At 51.9% G+C, this 24,514-nt stretch overlaps 2 protein-coding genes across 4 annotated transcripts in view; both read right to left on the reverse strand.

Moving 5' to 3' along the window:
- Nucleotides 1-339: 339 nt before the first annotated feature.
- On the reverse strand, nucleotides 340-10,833 carry ENDOV (endonuclease V). 3 transcript variants are annotated; one of them, XM_084273779.1, is made up of 9 exons: nucleotides 10,698-10,833; nucleotides 10,277-10,448; nucleotides 9,047-9,181; nucleotides 8,607-8,646; nucleotides 8,392-8,504; nucleotides 8,235-8,303; nucleotides 7,466-7,594; nucleotides 1,514-1,590; nucleotides 340-508 (listed from the first exon to the last, which is right to left on the reverse strand). In XM_084273779.1, the coding sequence occupies exons 1-9, from the start codon at nucleotides 10,751-10,753 to the stop codon at nucleotides 481-483; spliced, it is 819 nt and encodes a 272-aa protein (XP_084129905.1). In that variant the 5' UTR covers nucleotides 10,754-10,833; the 3' UTR covers nucleotides 340-480. The 3 variants fall into 3 exon arrangements, with proteins under 3 accessions (XP_084129905.1, XP_084129904.1, XP_084129906.1); XM_084273778.1 differs by having other exon boundaries at nucleotides 340-511; XM_084273780.1 differs by lacking the exons at nucleotides 8,392-8,504; nucleotides 8,607-8,646 and having other exon boundaries at nucleotides 340-511.
- Nucleotides 10,834-11,126: 293 nt separating this feature from the next.
- RNF213 (ring finger protein 213) overlaps nucleotides 11,127-24,514 on the reverse strand; it is a 52,510-nt gene continuing 39,122 nt past the window's right edge. Inside the window, 20 exon segments of the mRNA XM_084273748.1 lie at nucleotides 11,127-11,290; nucleotides 11,496-11,674; nucleotides 11,795-11,884; nucleotides 12,604-12,801; nucleotides 13,806-13,883; nucleotides 14,015-14,216; nucleotides 14,351-14,531; nucleotides 14,904-14,987; nucleotides 15,682-15,814; nucleotides 16,099-16,350; nucleotides 16,918-17,009; nucleotides 17,822-17,993; nucleotides 18,320-18,479; nucleotides 19,208-19,302; nucleotides 19,601-19,635; nucleotides 20,246-20,327; nucleotides 21,247-21,489; nucleotides 22,145-22,255; nucleotides 23,048-23,176; nucleotides 23,445-23,635. Coding sequence (XP_084129874.1) covers nucleotides 11,137-11,290; nucleotides 11,496-11,674; nucleotides 11,795-11,884; nucleotides 12,604-12,801; nucleotides 13,806-13,883; nucleotides 14,015-14,216; nucleotides 14,351-14,531; nucleotides 14,904-14,987; nucleotides 15,682-15,814; nucleotides 16,099-16,350; nucleotides 16,918-17,009; nucleotides 17,822-17,993; nucleotides 18,320-18,479; nucleotides 19,208-19,302; nucleotides 19,601-19,635; nucleotides 20,246-20,327; nucleotides 21,247-21,489; nucleotides 22,145-22,255; nucleotides 23,048-23,176; nucleotides 23,445-23,635 — 2,861 coding nt within the window. The 3' untranslated portion in view covers nucleotides 11,127-11,136.

Here is a 24,514-nt window from a genome sequence, read left to right on the forward strand (position 1 = left end):
CATGCTGGGCTTCTGTTCCCCAGCAAAGTGAGTGTGAGAGCACAGGCTGCAGGGATGGGGGAAAAGCCATTCCAAAAGCAGTGAGAAGGGAAATCTCTGCGCCCCAGAGGTGTCGTGGGAGCCAGAGGTCAGCTCTAGAGATTGTTTACAGCCAAGTGCCTCAGCATCGCTTTGGACATCACCTCCCACAACTGCCCAAGTACCCAAGGAAGCTGTTGTAAACTTACAAGTGTTCATTTGCTTACACAAATATTTTTACAATGCTTTAAAAAAATCAACCCTGAGAAACATGCCCTCCATGTTATCCTTGAGTAGAACTTGGTGGGACTGTGCACCAGGACCGTGCAGTGCCTGGCCTTGTCCTGACAGGCACGGCCTTGTGCTGCTCTCCCCTGGGGTGGCAGCTGGCTGCTGCACTCAGCAGAGCTGTGGTCTTGGTGGAGGAGAGGATCCAGCGATGACATTTCTTGTGCCATCAGACTAATCATCCCGTTGAGCCTCCTCTTTTCTGCTAGGAATAAAACCAAGGAAACATCAGAGACATAAAAAGTAGAAACCATGAAAAGCAAATAATTCTGTCATTTGGTGACCAAGGGGCTCAGACACACAGGTTTTGAGATACAGGATCATTGATGGAATTGAGTTTGTTTTTTCTGTGGCACAACCTCCAGACTAACTAGTCTTTGCACGAGCTTCTGCATCTGCCACAGCAGGAAGGTGTGAGAGGTGCTAGAGATGAAGCTCCAGGGACAGCCAGGCTGGCATCGCATGTGGCTACCCCTACAGCCTGGCCCCACAGTGCAACTGCCATGACAAGAGCAGAGAAATCCCCTTTTGCTCCTGGCTGTGTGACTCAAAGAACAGATGAGCAGAGCCAGGCATGATGGGTTGCACCATCCTCAGAGCTGCCCCAGTCAGGATAACTAACCCCTTGTTACCAGCAGCCCTCTCTCCTGTCCCATGAGGGCCCTCAGAGCAGAGCGAGCTCTGAGTCTGCACACATCTCACCCACAACAGCTCTGGGTGCTGGGCTAACTGGTATGTGCCCAGCCTGGCACTGGTACGGGCCCAAGGGACCCCACAGCACACTCTGACACCTCCTGGACTCACTACACGCTCTGATAAGCAGAGCAGCGACTGGCCTGTGTTATGTAAGAGTGGGGGAGCCTGAGCCTCTCCTGCTCTCTGGGGGCAGAACCAGCTCCTGTGGGCTATTTCTGTGTCACACCTCGTGTCACACCTGTGGGCGTGAGGGCTCTGCTTATCACAGGGGCCGGAAAAAGACCAAATCCCCAACGACCTTGCCCAGGCCAGGACACTGTTCCACGCAGAAACGTGTGGAGCAGCATGGCCACCACCACCAGAAATCACCCGTTATGGAGGCAGCATATGTCCTGCTGTCACTCGAGCTCACCTTGTTACCCCGCCTGTCCCTTTAATGCCATTACTGGAGATCATTACATGAGCAGATCCCCTCTGGAGAGGCAGCTGCTTGGGCTGCCCACACACCTACCTCGCTGGCCCAGAAGATACGACCTCCAGCGGTGAACACAGCTGCCTCCGAATGTACTCCCTCGATCGAATATCAGCCTGGAATTAAGGAGGAAAGGGAGTGAAAACGGATTGACCTTGGGGCTTGGTGCCTCCCCTTTGGTACCCCGGTGTGTCCCTGCACACCCTGATGTCAGTACATCGCAAACAGCCCTTGTATGACCGTGCTGCAAAGAGGAACCTGCCTGTTTCTTTCCCTGTCTGGTGTCTGCACCTCGCTCTCAGCTGCTTGGGAGAAGGAAGACTTAAAATGAAGAACCAGAGGGTCAGGGACCTCACTGGAGCACAGCCCATTTTGGGAGCAGGCATGGCACTTGCTGAGCCCTTCCTGTTTGCCCCTTTCCTTCTCACAGGGTAAGGAGGTGAGACACTGGGCACAGAAGGTTCCTGCCAGCCAGTGCCCCAGACCGGTGCTGCCCCGACCTGCACCAGCACTGCAGGACAAACAGCCACCCCAGGGCACAGACCAGGATTCCTCCGAGTGGCACCAGCTTCACTGAGGGCCCCAGAGGACAAAGAGCCTTCCAGCACACGCTGCTGGGCAGGAGCCCTCCTGCAGCAAGCACTGACCCAGCTGGAATCCCTCACCTCAGGCCCACTCCTCATCATCCAGGGCCCTGACAGGCCAGCAAGGTGAAGAGGGAGAGCTGCTGCGGTGATGGGCTCCTTTCCATCCTGCTCTGTGTCTGTGCCAGAGCTGCATCCCCCCCTCTGATGAACCCTGGCAGCAGAGCCAGGAGAGACAGGGAGTCCAAGAGTGGCTTTTGTTCTTTGAACTGACCCAAATGACTTCTTCTGCATGGAAGCACCTCCAAATGCAATGCAGGAAAAGGTAATGAGATGCTAAACTCCTTCACTGCCTCCCCAGAGAGATGTGTGAGGAACTCCCAGGCAAGGTAAAATCTTCCTTTCCTCAGCAGGAGATACTCCAAAGAGTGAACCAGCTCTCCCCCTGAACCAACAGCAGCTGTCCCACCACTCTCACTCCACAAAGGTGTGATCATGTGCAGGTCTACACAGCACTGAAGAGCTCCTGTGCATCAGCAAAATGCTTGGAGATAAACATGCCCAAACCAAATCACTCCCCTTCAGCCCAGGACTCTGCCCACCTTCTGTTTCTTGGGACCTTCTTCAACCTTCTCACTCAAAGCCAGCAAAACCCTTCAGCTTACACTGGTGGGCAGAGCAGCACATTCCCTGGCACCCAGAAAGCCAAAATCATATGGACATGAGCACAGATCTCTGCAGCACTGCAAGGCAACACAGAGTGAGATGGTGGCTCATAGATCCCTCCTCAAAAGGTAGGGAACTCCTGGAGCATTTTACTCACTTTGCCCAGAGCAGCTGAGTGCTGCAAGAACCTTCCCATACCCTCAGCAGCACAGAACTACACTACCAGGCACTGCCACTGGCACTGGCAAGCAGGTACAGGCTGCTGCCTCCAGGCTCACAGCACCCCAAGATCCTCCATGGCCTTTATGGCTGTGACACCGTGACATTCCCCAAGGATTAGGTTTCCTGGTCACTTGTCAGCTCAGAAATGGGACTTATCTATAAACAAGATGAAGAGAGCTACAGAGGGCTGTGAAGAGTTTGGGAACACGGCACTCCAGAGGACATGGGATGAGGAGAAAGAAGCTTGGCACTGCCCATTCTTGTACCCATCTCTTCCTCTGTTCCAGCAGTTGTATGATGCAGCAACAGATGGAGCAGCACACCACCAGTCTGCTGCATATCCTTTTCCCTAGGGAAGAGCTTGGCTCACCCTGCCTGTGTGCCTGGTGGGCTGGCTGCACAGTCCTCATTACGCAGCTAAAGCAGGTAAAAACATCCGCTAAGAGCAAACAGAGAGAAGACACCAGCACGTCCCTGGCTCCATCACTTCCTGGCAGCAGCTGCAAAGCAGACAAGTGACACACCTTTCACAGGGTCCTGAGTCCCAGGACAAAGCTGCCAGGGGAGGCAGGGCAGCAGTTCACACTCCAGCCTGTGTCCAGGCTGTGGGTTCAGCTTTCCAGCACCAAAATCTAAGGGAGTGGAGACTCTACCAAATCCATGGTTTACTGCCCTCTCTAAACTGAGCTTGGAGCCACCACCAAACCTCATCAAACCCATCCTCATGCAGGAGTCCAGTTCCTCCCTTGCTCTTCAGATACACTCTTCCCTGACGTCAGCCCTCCTGAGCTCTCCAAGACGGTTGTTTCTCAACCACACAGGATAGCATATGGTCAGAGAGGGGCCAGGAGAACACTGATAGAAACCCCAAGAGCTGTAGAAACTGTGTCTGGACCTTTACTGGATGCTTTTGTTCCCCAGAAGTGTTATGGATCAGCCTTCCAGAGCTGCACCATAGGAGCAGAAGACTCGCAGGTGCTATCACGAGCCCGCAGATCTCTCAGGCAGCGTTGGGAATCAGTGGTTGATTTTTACATTCCCTCAAAGTTGGGAGTTTTTAAATCTTTTTTAGACTCTTCCCTTCTCAAAAACTGCGACACCACAACATCTTAGAACGCTGCTGTGCCCCTCCTCAAAGGCAGAGCATCCCTCTCCACTTCAAAAGCAGCATGTGACCTTCGCAGCTGGAGAAGCTTCACAGTGTACAATGATCATGCTAATAAAGTGGGTTAACGCATCCCCTGTGGCTGTCCTTGAAGCATTTGCTACTCTCATCGCTGTTCCACTTCTGAAGAGTCTCTCCTGTCCCTCCTGAAGCTCCCCAGCACCTCTCCATCCCTGCTGCTCCTGGTCAGACCTCTCGGGCGGAGGCTCTGCCTGCTTACTGCTGGAAACGCCACTCCACAACTGCTTAATGATTCTGCAAGCTCCAGAATGAACAATAGTTACATAAGGGGTGGTTTGTTTGGGAGATTTTTTTTTTCCCCCTTCTCTCTATAATTGGACAGTTTCATAACTGAACTGACAAATAACTTTGATCACTCTTCAGGATAAGAGATTACGTGATGTATTTTCTAACAAGGGAAGGAGGCTGTTCAATAGAGTCCCTGCTGGGAGACCAAGGTACCAAGAGTCTACATCTACAAACTACTTTTCTTCCCTACTTTTCTAGGGAAGAAAAACCCAACTGCATTCTGCTGATAACACACACTAATGCTTGATTAGGTGGCAAGTTACTGGCCAGTCCCCACTCCTAGCGCAGCGCTGAGAGACAGCTTAACCCAGCGCATTAACCAAGAGGCTAATCAATAAGATGGATAACTGTCCCGTAATAATCCTCACAGATTGTTTCTATTTTCAGAGGGGACTAGTGCTGGCATTAGAGTCTGGAATTGTTGCTTTGCCTATTTTATGAGGGGGCAGTGGTGACTCCTGTGGATGCAGCGAGCGGGGGTACATCTAAAGGGAGTCGGAGCTTCAGGGTGTATCAGCTCCTGATTCCCCCGCTGGGCTGTGGGAGCTGTTCACACCACAGAGGGATGAGGGCTTATTTTTCACTTCTCCTAAGGGCAAGTGGCTAATATTTCACAAGGAGCAACCTGAGGGAGTTCACAGCTCTGGGCAGGTCCACCTCTGTCCTTCTTGGTGGGCTGGAGCACCGTCAGGCTGTGCCACTGGGCGCTCCCTGAGCCAGCAGGAACCAGCTGGGCAATCGCCAGCTGGAGCTAAAAGGATGGAGTGAGCTGGTGTGCAGCCAGCCAGGAACCTGCAACAGGCAGAGCAGAGTCAGTCCCTGCACAGCCCTTGTCAGCTGGAGAGTGTCAAAAGCTCCTGCTTCCCTGCTGTGCAGGGGAATCCTGGGGCTGGGCAGGCTGGGAGCGTGGGCAAACGCTGGAGAGGGGTTGCCACCTCTGCCAGGAGTAGGCAAGGGCAGGTGTTCTCAGGAGGGCTTGGTATCGTTCCAGCACCACTCAGTCTGAACACTCTGCTTGTTATTCTGGGATGACAGCTCCCACCTACCTCAGTCCCCAGCTGGGCAGTTCCAAATGACCACAACTCTGCAGAAGAACCTCAGAACCTCACAAGCTGGCTGGACAGAGACATCACCTCGTGGGAGCAAAACGCTCCCAGACCAGCCTTGCACTTGCACGTGGGGTAAGGCTGACCTGGGGTGCAAAGACTGATTGGAGGTGATAACAAACAGCCCGCTGCTTTCTCAGAAAGATCCCTTCTCTCACCTGCATCACAGCCACAGCTCCCTTGGCAGCACGACCACATCGTGGGCTGAATGCAAATCAAACCCTTGCTGATCACTGCCTAGATGCTGGTGTGTGCCCAAGAAGCACAGCATTCCCTAGACAGACTGGCCAGCCACACCGCCAGGGAAGCAGAAGGTTTAAGTTCCCATGACTGTTGCCCAGCACAATGCATGCTGCAGCATGGTACTGCCTCCATACAAACCAGAAACAGCCTGGGGAAGGCATGGGCAGCTCAGCTCTCTGAAGAGCATTTTACCTCCAGGGCCACCAGAACTTGCAAAGAAAGAGCCTTTCACAGCACCAGGGAAGCTGCAAGCCCATCACCCCTCAGGCCTGCAAGCTTCTTCTGGGGACACACCATAGCACAAAGGCCACGTCAGTCACCCAGGTAGGATTTTCCACTGCCTTCTACTTCCTAATTCCAGCTTTAGGTGCTCAGGAGCTGAGGCTTTCAGCACTGCCCTGTGACAGGTCTCTGACAGTCACCATACAGAGGCACTGCGACAGGGAGAAGTACCGTGGTGGCAAGACTTAAATGTCCTTATCTCCCGCCATCCCTCTGCCTCTCCAGCAAACACGGTCCCTTCTGGATTTTCAACCTTTCTATGAGGAAAGGGACAACAATTCATCCCTTCACTTTAAATAAAGGTCACAGTCAGAGAACTGGAAGTCTCAGAACACAGATAAATAGCAGAGATCGTTTGAAATGAAATGAGGGTGACGAACAGCTCCGAGCCACCTTTGTGTTTCCGAAGGGAATGCTTTTCCCCTTTCCTCTGAACAGGCTGAACTGCAGAGCTAGCTCAGAGCTCTGCAGAGGCATCTGTCCCTTGCTGGGAGAGATTACATAAGAAGATCTATCAGCCTACTCCCGTCTGGCAGGTAGCGGTTTATGAGATCAGAAACTCCAGTTCTGGAATGGACACTTCAAGGTTTGTTTTGCCCCAAGGTGTTAAGATTTTTTTGGTCTGGTTTGTAACTATAGACTCAAGACTTTGTTTTCAGACAACAGGGAGAAGCTCCTGTGTGCAGACAGTGGAGCAGCCCTCAGCAGGATTACCTCAGTGCTGCTCTGAGGAGCTGCAGAGCAAAGGTGGCCAGGTACCTGAGGAGCAGGTTGGTGTAGCAGTGTCTTCCAGGGCACCGTTACAAACACAGCCATCTGAGTGTGCCCCACTCCCCAGGCAGTCGCTGGCTGTGGCCAGGCTCAGCCACTAACAGCGGGGTGACCCTGAGCAAAGGGTCAGGCTGGAAGTCCCGAAGGCTTTACGCTTCTCCAGATCCTTTCCTCAAGCCCTGATGCAGTTTTATCAGCCTGAAGCTGAGCCTTGGTGGCAGCTGCGGCTCACTGCCAGTGATCCGGTGCTGTCACCTACCGGCTGGCAGCCGCCCCGGAGCCTGCAGCTCCTTGCGGAGTGCAGCAGCCGGGAAAAGCCCAGAGGAGCAGCACTGCAGTCGGCTCAAAGTACCCAGGAAAACTGCATTTCCAGCCTCCCTGTGCATCGCAGAAGTTCCCTACGGAGAGGACCCAAGAAATGGCTCAGGCTGGCTCTGCAGTGAGGGCTGTGTGTGCTCCTGGGCACTGCGTCAGGAGAACCAGCAAGGAAGACGGTAGGATAACTACAGCACAACCACAGCAAGCAGGGGAGAAGAGGCCAGCAGGAAGGGGGTGCCAGCTGAACCATCAGCTCTGAAACATCCCCATCCACAGCCCACGCCACAGCCTGCCTTCCTCATCCTCAGCTCCCCTGCTCCGGTACCTGGCGGATGGGCTCCGGGATCCGGTACCTGCAGCAGGACTTGACGAGCCGCACGGCTGTCTCCAGGCTCACCCTGTGACCCACCGAGACGTACAGCGGCTTAGAGCTCTTGTTGCAGCCACGCAGCACCTGTGCATTCAGAAACAAGAAAGATCAAATACTTAAGAGGCTTATTTTCACAAGCACAGAGTGGCAGCTGAATTATAAGCTAGCTAGTTGCCTTCAGATGGTGGGTCTGTATTTGGGAACTGCCAGCCTGCTCGGTCCCCTACTTCCCAGTGTCTCCTCTGAGGGACTGTTGTGGCCTTTTGGATCGCTGTGGCCCTTCCCCAAATGCCCCACATGCTCTGGGAAGCAGCATGACTTGCTAACGCAGACTATGATGAAATAACACCAGGCACAGGAAGTTTCTTACATCTGCCTGTTCCCTGCACAGCGCTCTCCTGAGTCATCTGCTCCCATCTCTCATCCCAGGAAGCTGCTACAGAACTGGCACCGTGCTCGCGGTTCAAAGGGAGGTGCAGGAGCACAGCACCTCAGATGCCACAGCCGTGGACAAGAACATGTCCAACACCTCAACCATCAGCTCTCTCTACAAATGCCAGAGCTCAGAGGAAGGGGGAAGCGGCGTCACTGTCACCTGCTGACACCGCATCTTCCTGAACTACCATCACTGAGTCAGTCCCACCACAGAGACAACCCCCTCCAATGCTCCCAGCCACAGGAAGCTGGAAGACTTGATGGCCAAGGGAAACTCCCCATGGCTTACCATGCCCAGGACTGTCCCTGAAGCACCCATCAGTGGGAATGTGTCTCCTCCCCTCTGCAGGGAATGCACCTAGGGATAAACACACAAGATCTGTTGGTTGGACAGTTCATGGCTGTCCCAGTCTTCCTGGGAAATAAAATTCCCAGCCTGGCCTAACCTGCTCTCTGTGCAGCTCATCCCTGACCAAGCCATCCACCTGCAGGAGGTTCTTGGCCACTCCAATGCATGGCAGATCCGTCAGGACTCCAAGGTGACAAGCCACACCAAATCCTGCCAGGAATGAGTCACTAGTACCACAGGATACCAGAGAACAGGAATCTCAAGCAGCAGCACAGGGACCCTGGAGAGCAGGGCTCCCTAGTGAAGTCCTACCTCTGGGATGGAGCAGGCCATTCCCATCTACAAGAAGTACCTGAAAAGGCCAAAAAAGAAAAGTTAATTCCTGTGCAGAGAGACACTGGCAAGGCTGGTCCTGTGAGGAAGGAGACATCTCTCTCAGGTCTTTTTCTTCTCTCTGGAAAGGTCTTTGTGCGGTGCTGCCTATGCCCGACTCGAAATGCTGAGCAGTATGAGCTCCTGGGGCTGGCAGTGTTCTTCACTGGTGCTACACACAGAGCCTGGCTGTTCTTGGCTTAGCATCCCTGGCCTTGAGGAAGGGCAACAGATGCTTCCATACAACTCTGACACTGCCCTTTCTGCCTCACCAGTGGAAGACAACCAGACAGCACGGTCTCAGGAGAGTGAGGAATACTTTCCAGTGGTACCCTGCACCCTCATGACATCCCAACCCAGGGCAGAAAACCATGCCACACCTGAGGTTTGAGCTCGGGCTTCTCCTGCTGAAGTCTCTGAACAGCTTCCACCAGGAAAGGGACCTCCCGGAAGGCCAAGAACCCCGGCACGTAGGGGATGCTCACAGCCACCATCCGGCAATCCTCGTACAGCACCTGGGAGCAGTGGGACAGGGCAGAGACAAATCAATGATCCCCAGGGCCAGTCAGTTCCTGACTCTCTTTTGGAGGCACCTCCCGGGGATCACATCCCCATCTCTCATCTGTTCTTCCAAACACCCTGCTCCTGGATCTTTCCCATAAAGCTAAGGCTGTTGGGCTGTACCAGTCTGCTGCTCAGAGCAGGGATAAGAGACTGGTGACAGAAGGGACCTGAATGTCACCTACCAAACCCTGCTTGAGAGTCAAGTCCTTGACACAAAACTGGGGCAGCTATTCGAGCACACAGTGGGCGGCCCCACAGCTCACCCAGTCGGAGCATTATCAAAGGGTCTCAGTCTCTGTGTGGAGGGAGGTCAAAAGAAACACAGTCAGACAGGACAAAACCACAGTCGTGCCAGATGAGAATCAAGGCAAGATGTGAAGTTTAGCTCATAAAAATCCCAGCAGCCAACAGCAATAAACTTTATTTCTCTGTTATGGGTTTTCTAGTTAATTTTTATGGCCCTTTGAAAGCTGGGAGATTAAAAATCTTTATTAATTTAGGTAAAACAACCATGGGATGTGGGAATCATGGCAGCGGTGAAAAGGCTTTTAGAGGTTACATCCCATATCATTAGTCGATTCCCAGCAAGAACTCACAAACAAGCCACCTGCTGTTGGGAGCACGACAAGTGCTTTAATTTCCTCTCATCATGAGCAGCAACAGCTCTTTTTGTCTCCTTCTGGGCAGCGGCTGAGTAATTATTTTCAATATGCACCCAAACCAGCTGCAGACTCCTGTGCCAGACCAGGGGCCTGCAGCTCACTGGGGTGGTTTTGGATTGATGAACTCAGTGGGATGCCTACTGAAGCTGCCACCCCATCCCAAGCCCCCACTAACCCTCTCGCAGGGAGAGGCTGGCTGCAGGGCACCTTCCTGGGCTAGATCCTGACGGGTGTTTTCCCAGTTCCTTGGGAGCGTGGGGTGGTGACACACAGGGGGTGATGCTGAGGGGCAGCAGGTACCGCTCTGGGAAGGAGCTGCCGCTGAAAGGCCCGAGGTTGCCCCACGCCGGGACACAAGGAGGGAAGCTGCTCGCCTGCCGTTACCTCCAGAGCCGGGAAGCTGAGCACGACCAGGGAAGCGCAGGCACGGGCGTCGTCTCCTTTGGGGTAAGACAAATCCAGGCCGCCCACCCTCTCCAGGCCCGTCAGACTCCAGTCCTGCTGCCACGGCTCCGTGTCCTCCGCCACCACCCCGGCCCGCAGCCGGGCCTGCTCGCTGGCGAAAGACCAGAGCGCGGCGCGGTGGGACCAGCCCTGAGGCAGCGGGGGATGGGGCGGCCCGGGAACCCCCCCCCAACCCGCGGGGACAGAGCACAGGGGAGGGGGGGGGGGGGGGGGCGCCTCTTCTGGAGGAGGCCCCAAGGGATGGGGAAAGGGACGGGGCCGTGAACCGCCCCCCCCCCCGCTCCGGTGCTACGGGCCCCCCCTCCCCGCCGAGCATGCGCAGAGCGCGCGGTGCCGTTACCGTTCCCAGCGGCGCAGCGTGACGGGCGGCGGCGGCTCAGGCGCCCGCCCCGCCATAGCGCCGCACCGGAAGGTGTCCGTCCCGCCCCGGGAACGCGGGCCCAGAGCGGCCGTTCCGCGGAGGAGGCGGGAGGAGCCGAGAGAACTTTATTGAGATACAAAGAACGGGGGGAGGGAAGGGGAACGGGACCGGCCCCGGGAAACTGCCGCGGCGAGGAAGGGGCGGCGGCCTGCGGGGCGCCCGATGCTTCTGTACCGGCGGGCAGGAGAAGGGCGGGGGAGGCAGTGGGATACAATGAACTGGCCTTGCATCGTCCCCGGGACGGGGCGATGCCGGTCCCCGGCTCCGCTGCAGCCTCCCGCCGCTTCCCGGTAGTTAAAAAGCGCCGAGAGGGGCTCGGAGCCCCGGAGAGAGGAGCGAGGGGGCCGGAGGAGCGGGGCTAAGCCTCCCGCCGCTCCCTCCGGAGCAGAGCGGCCGCTCGCCAGGTCGCGGCAGCGTGAGAGAGGAGAATGGCCTCGGGGAAGAGCTCCTCGATGTCCGGCGCCAGCTCCGAGTCCTTCTCATCCAGGTAGGGCAGGAGCGATTCCTTCAGGCTGGAAAGCACGGAGCGAGATAGAGTGTTAATGGGGGGGGGCAGGGTACAGCCCCCTTCACCCCCCCCCCCGAGTCATGTGCGGGGCAGCAACGCACCGAGGGGGGGTACAGGGAATCCTCGGGGGAGGAGAAGGATGAAACAGAGAAGCTCGAGGTAGTAAGAAGAGCCAGGGGGGGGTGGTTTGGGCTGCAGAGAGCTGGTACCTCCATGTGGGTCTGAACTCATCCACAGCCCGGACACGTCTCAGCTTCAGGACGATGAGTTGGTGGAGCTCCTGGAGGAAGGTTTCCAGCCTCGAGTGGACAAGGTAGGTGTTGAGGAGCTTGGCAAGCTCCGGCCCCAGCTCAGCTTGGTAAGCTGGATGGAGATCTGCAAAAGGATCCTAGAAACGCAGCAAGGGGAAAGAAACAAACCCAGAAGTGACCAGAGGCATTTGAGCAGCTTCTTTCTGAGAAGGGGAAGGTGCTGATTAGAGCCCAGAGAGTGATCTGAGCACTGTTACCTTCCGCAGGCGCAGAAGCTGCTCAGATTTGCGGGTAGAGAGAAGCTGCCAGAGGGAGATGATGTGCTTCAGGTGGCAGCGTCTAAAGACCTGAAAGAAACACATAGATGGAGCAAGTGTGGAGCTAGGGGCTGTGTTTGGGACCCTGTCTACACCCTGCCCACTGCAGATGAGCACAACTGCCTGGAGTTCATCCAGCCCTTTTAACCTGGGAGTAGAAGCCCATCAACAATAGGCTCTTCTCTCTCCCTCTTCCCCATTTTGACTCCCATAATCCATCTTTTCAGTATGGTGAAAGGGAATGGGAAATCCAAGGGTTGTCTCACACATACTTGTCGTAACATAGGGCCTCTTTTCACACATCATTAGGAGACAACCTCCCCCTTTTGTCACTTCTGGGAGGTAAAGGGTATTTTCAGTCCTGCTCAACCAGCTCCAAGCTGGCTTGTAATCACAGATTCTCCTTTTTTTCAGTTTTAGCATTGCAACTAATTATGCTGACACTGAACTGAGCATTCTCCTTCCTGGCACTGACAGAGGAGCTCAGATCTGCAGAGAAAACTTCACCTTCCTGCACATCCCTCAAGAAGCTGTGGAGCATCACAAGCTACTCCATGCTCCCACCAGGCAGCACCATTGAAGGAGAACTGAGAATTGTTTCCTTCCCCCACTGTTGAATATGGTGGGGAAGGAATTCTCTCTCCTCTCATTCAAGATGAATTTAGCTGGGCCTGGACACCAGGCTGGATTTGGTATAAACCAGTGCAGATTCACCCCATAAGAGTTAGAGCTTTGCTCTCAGGACTCACCTGCAGTACATGTGGGTTTGTCTGATCTCCCATCTGCAGAACATTTTCTATGTAGTCGGTCAGCAGCATCTCAGCGTTCTCCCCAGCCATGGCCAGGAAGCCCAAGGTAATTTCAGTGACAGAGAGAGCATCACAGACATCACTGTAGGACTGGAGTTCCCCGCTGATCATGCTCACCACAGAACTGGGGAGCGCACTCTGCAAAGCATGAAGTCAAAGCAGTTGCTAGTGTTAGTTCAGGGCAATTCTTTTATTGCTGCTTAAGTTGAAACCACAGAGGAGCCCCAGAGTTAGGAAACTGAAAATGCTTCACTGTACCCCTGCCCTCTGTGCCCCTGCCTGACAAGAGAGGGACGGTTTGCACACAAGCATGCCCAGAGATCAGCAGCCAAGCCAAGACAGCAGATGCACAAGGCAAGTGACAGAAGCCAAGTCTGCTGTTTCTTGGTATGTTGGGTGGACACACATGCTTTCCCTGACTCAGAACCACAAGGTTGGAAAAGCCCGTTAAGATCATCAAGTCCAACTGTTCCTGTCCTGTGCTGACCCATATCCCTGAGCACCTCATCTCCCCATCTGTTAAACACACCCTGGGGGTGGGGACTCAGCCCCCTCCCCAGGCAGCCTGTGCCACAGCCCCACAACTTTTTCAGGGAAGAGCTTTTCCCTCACATCTGCTCTGATCCTGCCCTGGCACAGCTTGAGGCCATTTCCCCTTGTCCCATCTCCTGTCCCCTGGCTGAAGAGACCATCACCCACCTCTCTGCACCCTCCTGGCAGGTCAGTGGAGGTGGTGAGAAGGTCTCCCCTCAGCCTCCTCCAGGCTGAACACCCCCAGCTCCCTCAGCTGCTCCTCACAGGATTTGCCCTCCAGCCCCTTCCCCAGCCTGGTTGCCCTTCTCCAGACTCGCTCCAGGACCTCAATGTCCTTCTTATGGTGAGGAGCCCAGAACTGGACCCAGCACTCGAGGTGCAGCCTCACCAATGCCCAGTACAGGGGCACAATCACCTCCCCAGACCTACTGGCCACACTATGTCTGACACAGGACAGGATGCCATTGGCTTTCCTGGCCACACTGCTGGCTCATGTTCAGCCTGCAGTCAACCAACACCCCCAGGTCCTTCTCAGCCTGACAGCTCTCCAGCCAGTCTCCCCCAAGCCTGTAGCACTGCGTGGGGACTCCTCCAATGCAGAAACCCACCTGATCCAGCTTATTCCTGACATCATTAAACAACTGTTCGTAATTCCGGTCATGCCTGTACACCAGGGTAGGTATTCCCTGTCAGGAGAGAAACCCATGGTTGTAAAGCTTTGGTAACACCTCTTGCTGGGCTGCTGCAAACATTGCAGGGCTCTGCCATCAGGCCAAGGAGATGCCTGCAGAAAGCATGTCCAGTGGCCTCATCCTACCGTCAGGGTGATGAGTGGTTTCCCCTGCAGGAACTTGCTGATGACTTGCTGCTGGATCCTCCCCAGATCAAAGTCCTGCAGCGTCTCCCCTCCCTTCTCCATGCTGTACTGGCAGTTGGACAGGATCAGAGGGATCAGGTCTCTCTCAACCTCATAACTGATCAAGTGCAGGTCGGCCACTTCTGATGGGCTGACCAGGTACCTGCAGAAGGGAAAACAGGCTCCATGTAGAGCCAGAAGCCTTTATGGGGCAGGGGGGGCTGGCTGCAGTAGCAGGAAATATAAAAGGAAAAAAAATATATCTCTAAGTGATGCATAGCTGGAATAGCAACACACCTATCATCTTCCCTGGTGTGTTTGTTCACAGAGTGGATCAAGTCATTGTGCAGACTAATGAGGTAGCTGGTTAAGGCTGTGGAACAGAGTCCCAGCCCCTGTCGACGTGGCAGAAGGACCTCAAGTTTGCTGTCCAGGGTCAGGTCAGTATCACAGTAGCCTTTGGGAAGCTTAATTTCACCTGAAATAAAAGGCAGAGAAGACTGCTTGAGGTGGCCCAGAGCCAGCCCACGAGGACCAAAGCCTCTCCTGAGCTAACCCAGGGCAGGAGGAAGCATGCCACCTGTGAAAAGCAGTGCTCTTTTCGTTACTTGTAAGTACAAAAAGGGAGCAAGTCCAGGTGAGAATACTGCATGAGGGAAGCAAATTCCTCCATCTGCACCTAGATCTTCTTAAACCTTTAATGGCCAAGGTGAGTTTTGAGGATGTGTCTCATCATCTCTGATGGGAGGAACCGGAGCTGCTGACGGGTGGTAGTGGAGCGTTGGCTGACAGGTGGTAAGCTCTTGCTTCCAGTGCTCTCAGAATAATGCTAGGAAAGAAAGATCCTCACCATTGGTGTCCAGTGAGCTTCTCAGCTTGTTCCAAACAGAGAGAAACACATTCACTCTTCTCCGTAACTGGTCCTTCATCACATCTGAGGAGTAACAGAAAGAGGAGTCCTTGAGACACCTTTCACTGGCAGCTCCATGAAACTCCATAATGGAAGAGTTTCCAAAGCACACCACAACTCCACAGGCAACTGCTCAAACAGATCAACAGCCACTAAAGAGATATTAAACAGGTTTCTAAACATTTAAACTGAGTTGTTTCCTCTGCTTCTTTCTATTCTGTCCTTACTGCCTGCTACTGGCTCAGGCTGCAAGGCTGAGGGTGGGGTCCTTGCTCTGACTCTGCATGACCTGTATGTAACTTTTCCCTACATATCTAATTGTACTTAAGTACAATTACTTATGTCTGTAAGACAGTTGTCTCTATGTTGCTTGTGAATGGAAGGCCATCTATTCCACCTTTCAGGTAGGCCCTACTCTAAGGCAGAGCTTTAAAATGCCAACACACCCACAGCTGCATTCAGAGATTTAACCTTGCCCATCTCTGAGCAGAGTCCTCACCCCTCATAAGCAATCTTCCTGGACTTAATTCTCTTCAAAGCCATCTGATGGCTTTTCCAAGCACAACTCCAGGGTTAAGGGGTCTCCAATTCATTTGGGTGGGAGTTAAAAGGAAAATATAAGGGCTTAAGACTGCAAGCTCAAGTGTTTGCTTTCATTTCCCACTGAGCTATTCAGAGCTTTTTGTTTCACAAGTTAGTTTTGGCAGGGTCTTCTCACCAGAGAGGGGTTCGTTGAGGAAGTCTCTGATGGAGCAGTGCTTGACCTCAGCAGTGTTCTGAAATTGCCTCACCAAATCCCTCTGCAGAGCCAGAATCTCTGGTAGGAATTTCACCAGCCTCAGTTCTGTTTCCTAGAGGAGGAAAGGGGCCTGTGAGGAGGGTTGTCCTTGGGCAAACTGGTTCCAAATGCTTTTATGGAATTACTTTTTAAATGTTTAAAAGAAAAACCAATTACACACACATGCAGTCCTCAAAGTTATAGAAAGTTCTGAGAATAAAGACACTGAACACTCAGTGGTTTGGTCCTGGGCCACTAGCTCTAGGGCACCCTGCCCACACAGGGGTGGGACCAGAGGACTTGGGTCCCTTCCAAGCTCAACCAGCCTGTGGTTCAGCATTGCTATGTCACACCCACCTTCTGCAGAAACTTCCAAAGGAGAGGGACAGCATCCTTGGCATTCTTTTGCTGGACTACATGGCCCAGGTTCTCCACTGAAATCCTCTTTCGACAGCTCCACATCTTGGTATGGTGTATGTGACTGTCTTTTGGCAGCTGGGACAGGAAAGTGGCTGGGTCACCATACACTATTTTCACTAAGGGATTGGCAGAAATTCTCTCATCATCTTGGATTTGTTTATTTAACTTCAGAAGTTTTTTATCCAAATCCTGTATTTAAAAAGAAAAAAACAAAACAAAACCCCCAAAATTACATCAGAATTGGCAGTGTCTTGCCAAGTTGAGCCCCCACTACAGTGTATTTCCCTGATAGCTTGATGACTAATTGACACAAATAGGTCAAAGCAGAAGATGAACTCCTGGGGAAGGCATGTAAAACATACTGCAAGACAGCTGGTTATATCATAAAGATGTTTTTTGCTCTCCAGCCCATCCAACTCACAGGCCCTCCATTCCTGAGATGCTCTATGGGGGCAGACAGGACTCATTTGGGGCAACTATATGCTCACAAGTACTTTCAATGGAGCCAAGACATTTCTGCTGTTGCAGCTGTATGAAATCATTGTAGCACAGCTCTGTTCTACCTGTGGCAGTGAGTATCTGCAATGAAAGCTGGCTGACTTACAAACCAAAGCTAACCTGCAGTTGTGCTGTAGATGGCTTGGCTTTAGGAATAGCTGGGTGAGATGTAGCACAGGTATTACAACAGGTCAGAATTCCAAGTAAGTGGATTTTGAACTGCTCAACTACTACAATTTTATACAGCAATTTTCTCACCTCCAATTCAGGAATGATAACTGTCCTTGCAACAACTTCTTCCCATTTGTTTCTCTTCTCCTTGGTGGAGAGTCTATCAAACTGCACTGGCCCTGCAAAAGCAATATTTAGTCTGCAGTATTTCAGGTAGAAGAAAGCACAGATTCCCTAAGCTTCCACAGGTGACTTCCTTGCAAGTTAGCACAATGAGCCACAAGCAACTCCAGAGGTCCTAGAAGCTAAACAAGTATCTCAGACTAGCTGGAAAGTGTCACCCAAAACAGTGGTCAAAGGTTTTGACAAGCATTGTCCCAGCATTTGATTGAATGAAATGACGTGGGCGTTTACACAGGTCATTCACAACCCCAGAAAGGTTAAACAAGTAGTCCAAGGTCAGACCAGAATCAACAATACACCAGAGAACAGAGCTTGGAATACTGATTTGTGCTGTCATGCACTGAAAATATATCTGTTATCTACAAATCCCTCAGGGACACAATGACTCAGATCAACTTGAACCCTAGATTCTACCACAAGCCATAGCCTGCCACCCCCCTTGCAGCAAACAGCTTCTCAGTAGTCATTTAGAGGGCAGTATAGGATCCAGATTATCCACATGGGCTGCTGTGCTTTGAGTAGTGCCTGTGAGCCAGAAGCTCTGTCAATACATCACGAGGTTGGTCATCGACTAATTCCATTCCAGGATCATGCCCCAACCCTTGCAAACCCCAGAGAATGAGAAGTAAACAACCAAAACTTCTTCCCTACACTAAGAAACAAGCCTCAGATTTCTGGATCTTCCTCCTCAGCTCAGCTCCTGCCCATTGGAAATGGTCCATTAGCAAAGACACTAAGCCATTGCTGCCCTCAAAATGCTGGTGCAGCAAGAAGCTCTGACAGGGCACGTAGCTTCAGTTTTCCTTACACTGGCCTGGGTGGTCCTTGAGGAGGCTGCAGAGGACAAGATGAAGGATGTTGATAGTATCATCCACACTCTTCCCCAAAATTCTCGTCAGCTGTGCCAAATCCTCCTGAATATGCTGCTGCAGGAAACTCACTGGGTCCTGCACCCAAGGCTTGATAATGTTTTGCAATGACTAAAGAGAAATAAAAGGGAAGAATAAGCATAGCTGATGACACCCAGTTCAAGCACAAGGCATGCAGAGCTACAGTCTTCCCAAAAATCTTAAACTCCATCCTAGGGGATGCCTACCACTTGAACAGAGAGAGGCAGGTACGTGTGTCTGTGTGCAAGTACATGGAGGAACCTAAGTCACTCCTTGGCAGGGAGAGAAGTGAATTTGGGTCTTGCACCTTGAAAGACTGCCCTAGTTACTTGGCAATATAAGGAGAAGGACCAGCATCATGTAAAAAGGTTTCACTACATTTCATGTGGCCACTCAGAACTGCTACTGGGAGATACCTGAGGATCTTTGGTGGCTCCCAGCAGCATCGCCAAATGCGTGAGCAAGCGTATCAGCACGAAGACAACCGGGCTCAGGGCCCGATCAGACACTCCTGTTGCTTTCCTGTTCTGTGCACCTCCAAGGATGTGGCCAGTCTGAGTTCTGTCTTGAGTATTCCTGTTGGGAAGTGTACATCTAGTTGGGTTTTTTTTTTGCTTTGACAAAAAACACACAAGAGATGTCTTTGATACCCAGTAACAGCTTTCTGACCCAGAAGTTCTCTGGATGCAGTACAAGCAAGAGTGCTACAGGGGAATGAGCACTTCCAGGAAGTTTTGTATGCAAACAAGCCAGTTTGCTTGGTTTTACTGGCTTGGACATCTCTCCCCAGTACATTTTCCACAAAAAGAGGCAACACCCATCCCTGTAGGGCAAGAGTAGCCAACTGTGCTGGAGAGATGAGAAATCGCTGCTGCTACAGTTAGTAACTTTAATGTTCTTACACAAGGGCTGTGAGTGCTAATCCAGATAGTCAAGGAGGAGGGAGCACAAGTGATACCTCCCAGAGCTTGGGTAGAAGTTTTTCTATCCCCACTGATCCATTTATGGATCCTATCACTGCATGTTGCAGTAGAACCACATGATTGCTGTCAGCCTGGATGGGCAAGGAGATGAAAACCACTAAACCAGCAGCTTGACAAGACCTTACATTAAGGCAGTTTGAGCAGTCAGAGTTGTACCAGCACTCCCAGCAGCTGAGCCTCTTCTCCTCAGAGGCCCATGTCTGAGCTAATGGAGAATCCACTTGGTACCAGCATGAAGTGGTTGGTACCATTTGCCCCAAAAGCATGACAGGCAGGTGCTACATCTTTCAGCACTATAAAGGTTAATGAATCAAAACTTACTGGAATGCTTGAAAGCCAGGCAGTGCTCTGTGCTGTTCCCCTCCAACTTGGGCACCACAGTCAAGACAGCGGCCGATTTCCATAGGGCGGCCACACTAGCCAAAAGCAAAATGAGAACATGGAATTCCAAGGTAAGAATTCTCTTCTTCCAGCAGAGAAAGGGAATGAAACCAAAGATCCAAGCTGTAGCTGATTAATTCAAAACCTGCTACTGGGCAAAGGACCTCTGCCTTTATAGAATAAGCTGTGCTACAACTATTTTAAATTCTAATTACAGTGGCAAAATGATTAATAATACAGAGTTTAGAAAATGAACTGCTGTACAACAGAACATTAAAACCAGTTTATTGCTGAAAACACCTGCTCAAAAACTCACTAGTCCCAACTTCTTACCTCTCCAACAGTGCAGGGGTGGCCATTTGGACATACTGTCAAGAAAGAGAAACAAACTGGTCAGTATGCCAAGACAGACAGTTATGAAGATCCTGTTATTTCATTTCATTGTGGCCAGCACCTTGAAGCAAGAAATATGCTTCAAGCTCTAACCATAAGCACTGCCAGTCCCAAAACTCAAGGAGAGACCCATGCAGGAACCAGAAGTTTTCAGTGCTTCTCTCCTTGAGAAACAAGGAAGGAAAGCCTGAAAAGATTCTGCTCCTGAGTACCAATGGGAAGCACGAATGCTCAGGCTCGAGCACGAGCCCCCAGGCTCCTAATCTGCACTGAGATCCTACTGTAGAAAGCAGAGAACTGAAAGCTGGCCAGGAAGGTGGCAGAGTGCTCCTCTTCTGCTCATACCACTTTAACATGGCCAGAAGTACCAGGGCAGGCTGGCTGCACTCTCAAACTCTGCAAACAGCTATAAGCTTGGGACTAACCAGAAGCTCAGTGAACTCCAGTGCATCACCCAAATAAACCATGGCTAGAAATCTTAATTGACAAAACATAACTCATACCGAGGAGTGTGTCTGTCCCCACATTTGGAACAGTTTCATTCACAACCCAAGGATTATCCTTCAGCCAGTCAGGAGCACTTACTGTACCAGTGCAGAACATTCATTCCTTCCCATGCCCTCGCCTGAGCCGTTATGTCTTCTGGCATTGTAGGCAGAAAACAGTCCTAAGGAGGGAAAAGGAAAAAAGAAGGTGACCTTTTTCAGCCTTCCCATCCCTCAAGGGGGCTCCCAGGAGAGCTGGAGAGGGGCTGGTGCCAAGGACAGGAAGGGCCAGGGGAAAGGCCTTCAGCTGCAGGAGGGTGATGGAGAGGAGCTGGGAGGCTGAAATCCTTCCCTGGAATGAGGGAGGCCCTGGCACAGGGTGCCCAAAGAAGGTGGGGCTGCCCCTGGATCCCTGGCAGGGCTCAAGACCAGGTTGGATGGGGCTTGGGGCACCCTGGAGGTGTCCCTGCCCATGGGAGGGGAGCACTGGGTGGGGGCTGAGGGCTCTGCCCACCCACATCAGTCTGGGGTTCTACAAAATTAATACATATATCAGTTATTTCCTGTAGCATTTGTTCACTGGTTCCTTATTCATGATGGGGAACAAATGACACCTGGAAGCAGAGGCCATGCAGATGATGTACATGTATTTTTTTCAAATTCTACCTTTGAAAGGCCACAGTTAAGAACAGTCAGGATTATTAAGTCTATCATTAAGCACTCTGGACATGTCCCCTGGCACGTGCCAGTGTGTTTCCTCACACCTTGGACAGCCAGAAGTAGTAGAGCATCCAGCCCCTCCACCCTGACTCAGCCCAGGGCTCCACAGGATGACCTGCTGACTGCTTTTGGACTCACTCACCCAAATATCAGGAGAAATATTTGCCTGATACTGCTCAGGATGCAAAGGTGCTCAGTCCCAGGGTGGTTGTTGTGCTAATTAATCCCAACACCACTGAGAGAATCCCACATTGGTATTTCCCAGGTGAAACAGTAACTCTGGTGTTTCTCACAGTAAGAAAGGCAATAGAGGATCCAGCAGCTCCATGAAAGAACTAACAATCTGCTGATGGGATTGCTGGCCAAGTCAAAGCTCCTCACCTGCATGGTGTGTGGACTGAAGGCCAGGTTCCTCAGGGGCTGCAGGATGGGGTTGTGCCCGCACAGCAGGACAGCCGCGGTGTGCACAGCCATCTCAACCAGGGCTCCCCTGTGGCTGAAGCTCTGAGGATCCACTGGCAGAGAGGGCAGTGCATTCCTCACAAGGGAATGTGCAAAGTTCTGCAGGTCTGGAGAATTCAGGACTTGGGAGCTCTGGATGAACTCAGTCACAGCATCGATTTGCTGAAAGCACATATTTAAAAGAAATAAACCCAGCACAATCACAGAATCACAAGGTTGGAAAAGACCTTTGAAGGTCAAGTCCAACCAATCCCATCCTATGCTAAACCACATCCCAAAGTACCTCATCAACCCTTTTTCTGAACACATCCAGGGAAGGTGACTCAACCACATCCCTGGGCAGCCTGTTCCAGGCCCTGACAACTCTTTCAGTAAAAGATTTTTTTCTAATATCCAATCTGCCCCTGCCCTGACACAGCTTCATGTCATTTCCCCTTGTCCCATCTCCTGTCACCTGGCTGAAGAGACCATCGCCCACCACACTACAACCTCACTTCAGGTAGTTGTAGGTGGTGATAAGGTCTCCCCTCAGCCTCCTCTTCTCCAAGCTAAACAGCCCCAGCTCCCTCAGCCACTCCTCATAGGATTTGCCTATGCTGGAGCAATGTTGCAATGTTGCCCACTGAACTGCAGAGGACTACCAGCTGCTTCCCATGCCACCTTGCCCCAGCTTTGGAAGGATTTCCTGTCTGCTCAGATCAGGACATAACAGTATTTGTGGCAGAAGAACTAAAGGCTTTTCCACCAATGATTCAAATCTCGTTCACCCTTAGAGATGAAGCACATTGTCACAAGCTTCCACAGGGAAGTATCTTACCTGCTGGGTGGGATGAAGATTTGAGTCACGAGCTCCATACAGGGCAGTGACCTCTCTGAAAATAGCCAGGAGCAGATGCACACATTGTACAGGCATGAAGCTGCTGGATGCCTACAAAGGAAGAACTACTGATGAGGCACAGAAGAGGCTACAGCTGTTCACAGCTGAAGTTTGACAAGACTTCTTGTCTGGCTGCCAGATAGGCACACTTCAGGAGGGCTGTGGGAAAGCTCTCCCCACAAGCAAAGGGGGTAGTGCACAAATGACTGTTCAAGCCATAAATAAATTAGTTATCTGAGGGTTTCACATCAGAAACCTCTCAAGGACTTTACTGGTCTAACACGCAGTTGGAATTCCGATCTCAGCAGGCAGCAACCCCCACACACCTTCCTTCAAACCATCATGCAAGTGACAACTCATAAATCACAGCCAGGGTGTAAGAGGTGGCACTGAGCCATTCAAAGGTGCACCGTTTGCAAACTTCTTCCTGAAGATTTTCAGACCCAAAACACATACTGAAAAAGGTTACACAGGAACCACCCGCTTGATTTTCGCGTGGCAAGATGCAGAGCCAGGCAGAGAGCTCCTTCCATTATCTGCCCACTCTGCAGTCAGCTGGCTGCAAGGTGCCTGTATTGCTTCCTGTAAAACAAGCTGCTGTGACACATTGCAAGGGGAGAGAAGCCAAGATGAAGCAACCAACAGAAATAACCTCAGGGTTACGTATGTCATGACACAGGTGAGGAAAAACCCAATGCACATCAGCCAGGAGAAGCCACAGTGACTTCCAAGCCAAGGCAGCCCAGGCATCTCCAGTGGGAGAGACGCTGTCTAGAGGAACACAAAGCTTCAATGCTGGCCATACAGAGCCCACAGGACTATGGGGAGGAGAACATGCCCTACCTTCTCTGCCTCCAGAAGTCCCTCAGTGGAGCACTCGATCACGGCTTTCCCCAGAGCATCACGCAGCGCTCTGTAATTCTCACCACACACCAGGTAACGATCGATGTTATTAGACTGGCTGCTCCGTATCTGCCAAGGGCAAAGTCCATGGTGAGCACTAGGGACATGAACAGGGTCTCCTCTTCCTCTCCCTTCACAAAGAGAGGGGGGGCAGATGCAGTAACCCAAATGGCTCCTCGCTGCCAGCACAGGCTCCATCCAACAGAGAGCAAGGAGAAGTCAGATTCACCACCACTCCCACCGTGGCGGCTCCAACAGCCACGCAACAGTAGAAACACCCCAAACTGAAGACTAAGAGGAGACCAGAGCCATCTCCAAGGAGACCCTTCTTCTTTACCTGTTGCAGAATTTCCCCTGGGAACACCCAGTTAAACCGTGTGTCTGTGACAAGCTTCTGAGCAAACGCCATCCCGTACTGACTAGCAATTTTCCGGATGAGGTAAACACGATGCCAGTTGTTCTTGGCGAGGCTACAGAACGCCCTCACATTTCTCAGGTAATGCTGCTTCTCCTCTACCTGGTCTTGCTCTGGAAGGGAAAGAAAGAAAGGAGCAAAACTACATTGGACCTTGTAAAACCAGCTGTAACACCAAGCTCCTCTCCTCCTCACAAGAGTGTTTTCCCAGCTGGACTTCAGCAACTCATTTCTCTGAGAGGATGACATACTCCACTTCCATTTCCTTCTCTCAGGGACAAGCTTTCTCCTTCACTGCTAGTTCACTTGCAGAGCTCTTCATCTTGCTCAGTAAGGGCTTTCCATTGTCTCAACTGCCAAGGTGATGGTGCTCCCTGAGAGCCATCTCCTGGGAAGCATTCTGCTAGCCTGACATCCTTGATGCTGGACACTCAAGTCCCTTGAATTAGTTCCATTACCATACTCCAATGCTTCAGACTGTATGCAAGACTCTCCACACACTGTCCTCCTTTACCAGGTCACCAAATCAGATCAAAACTTCTTTTACTTATTTATTTCAAGTATTGCCTCACCCTTTTTAGCTGTGCAGAGCTCTCATTCATACAAAGCAACAAGCCTTATGGCAGCGATGTATCTGAAGCATCATTTATGCTTTGGTTATCCATTAAAGTTCAATTTACTTGGTCCCAAACAAGTTTCATTGTTAGTAGCTGAAGGATAAAATGAGATCTCCTTCCAAAGGCACAACTGCCGTGTAACTGCACCCCAGGGGTGACTGGCACTGCCTCCCTACTACTTAGAGAGCACTTGCAATGTGTGGTAAAGAGGACAGATAATGAGTGATGCTCCTAATGAGAAAGAACAAAGCTGATGAACTCGTTCTTGGTCGGGCACCAGAAAAAGTCACAGAATCGTAGGAGTTGGAAAGGGTTGAAAGGGACCTCGAGAGCTCATCGGATCCAACTCCCTAGGACAGGTCACACAGGTCAGTG

Source organism: Gallinula chloropus (assembly GCF_964237585.1).
Source record: "Gallinula chloropus genome assembly, chromosome: 20".
Lineage (NCBI taxonomy): Eukaryota > Metazoa > Chordata > Aves > Gruiformes > Rallidae > Gallinula > Gallinula chloropus.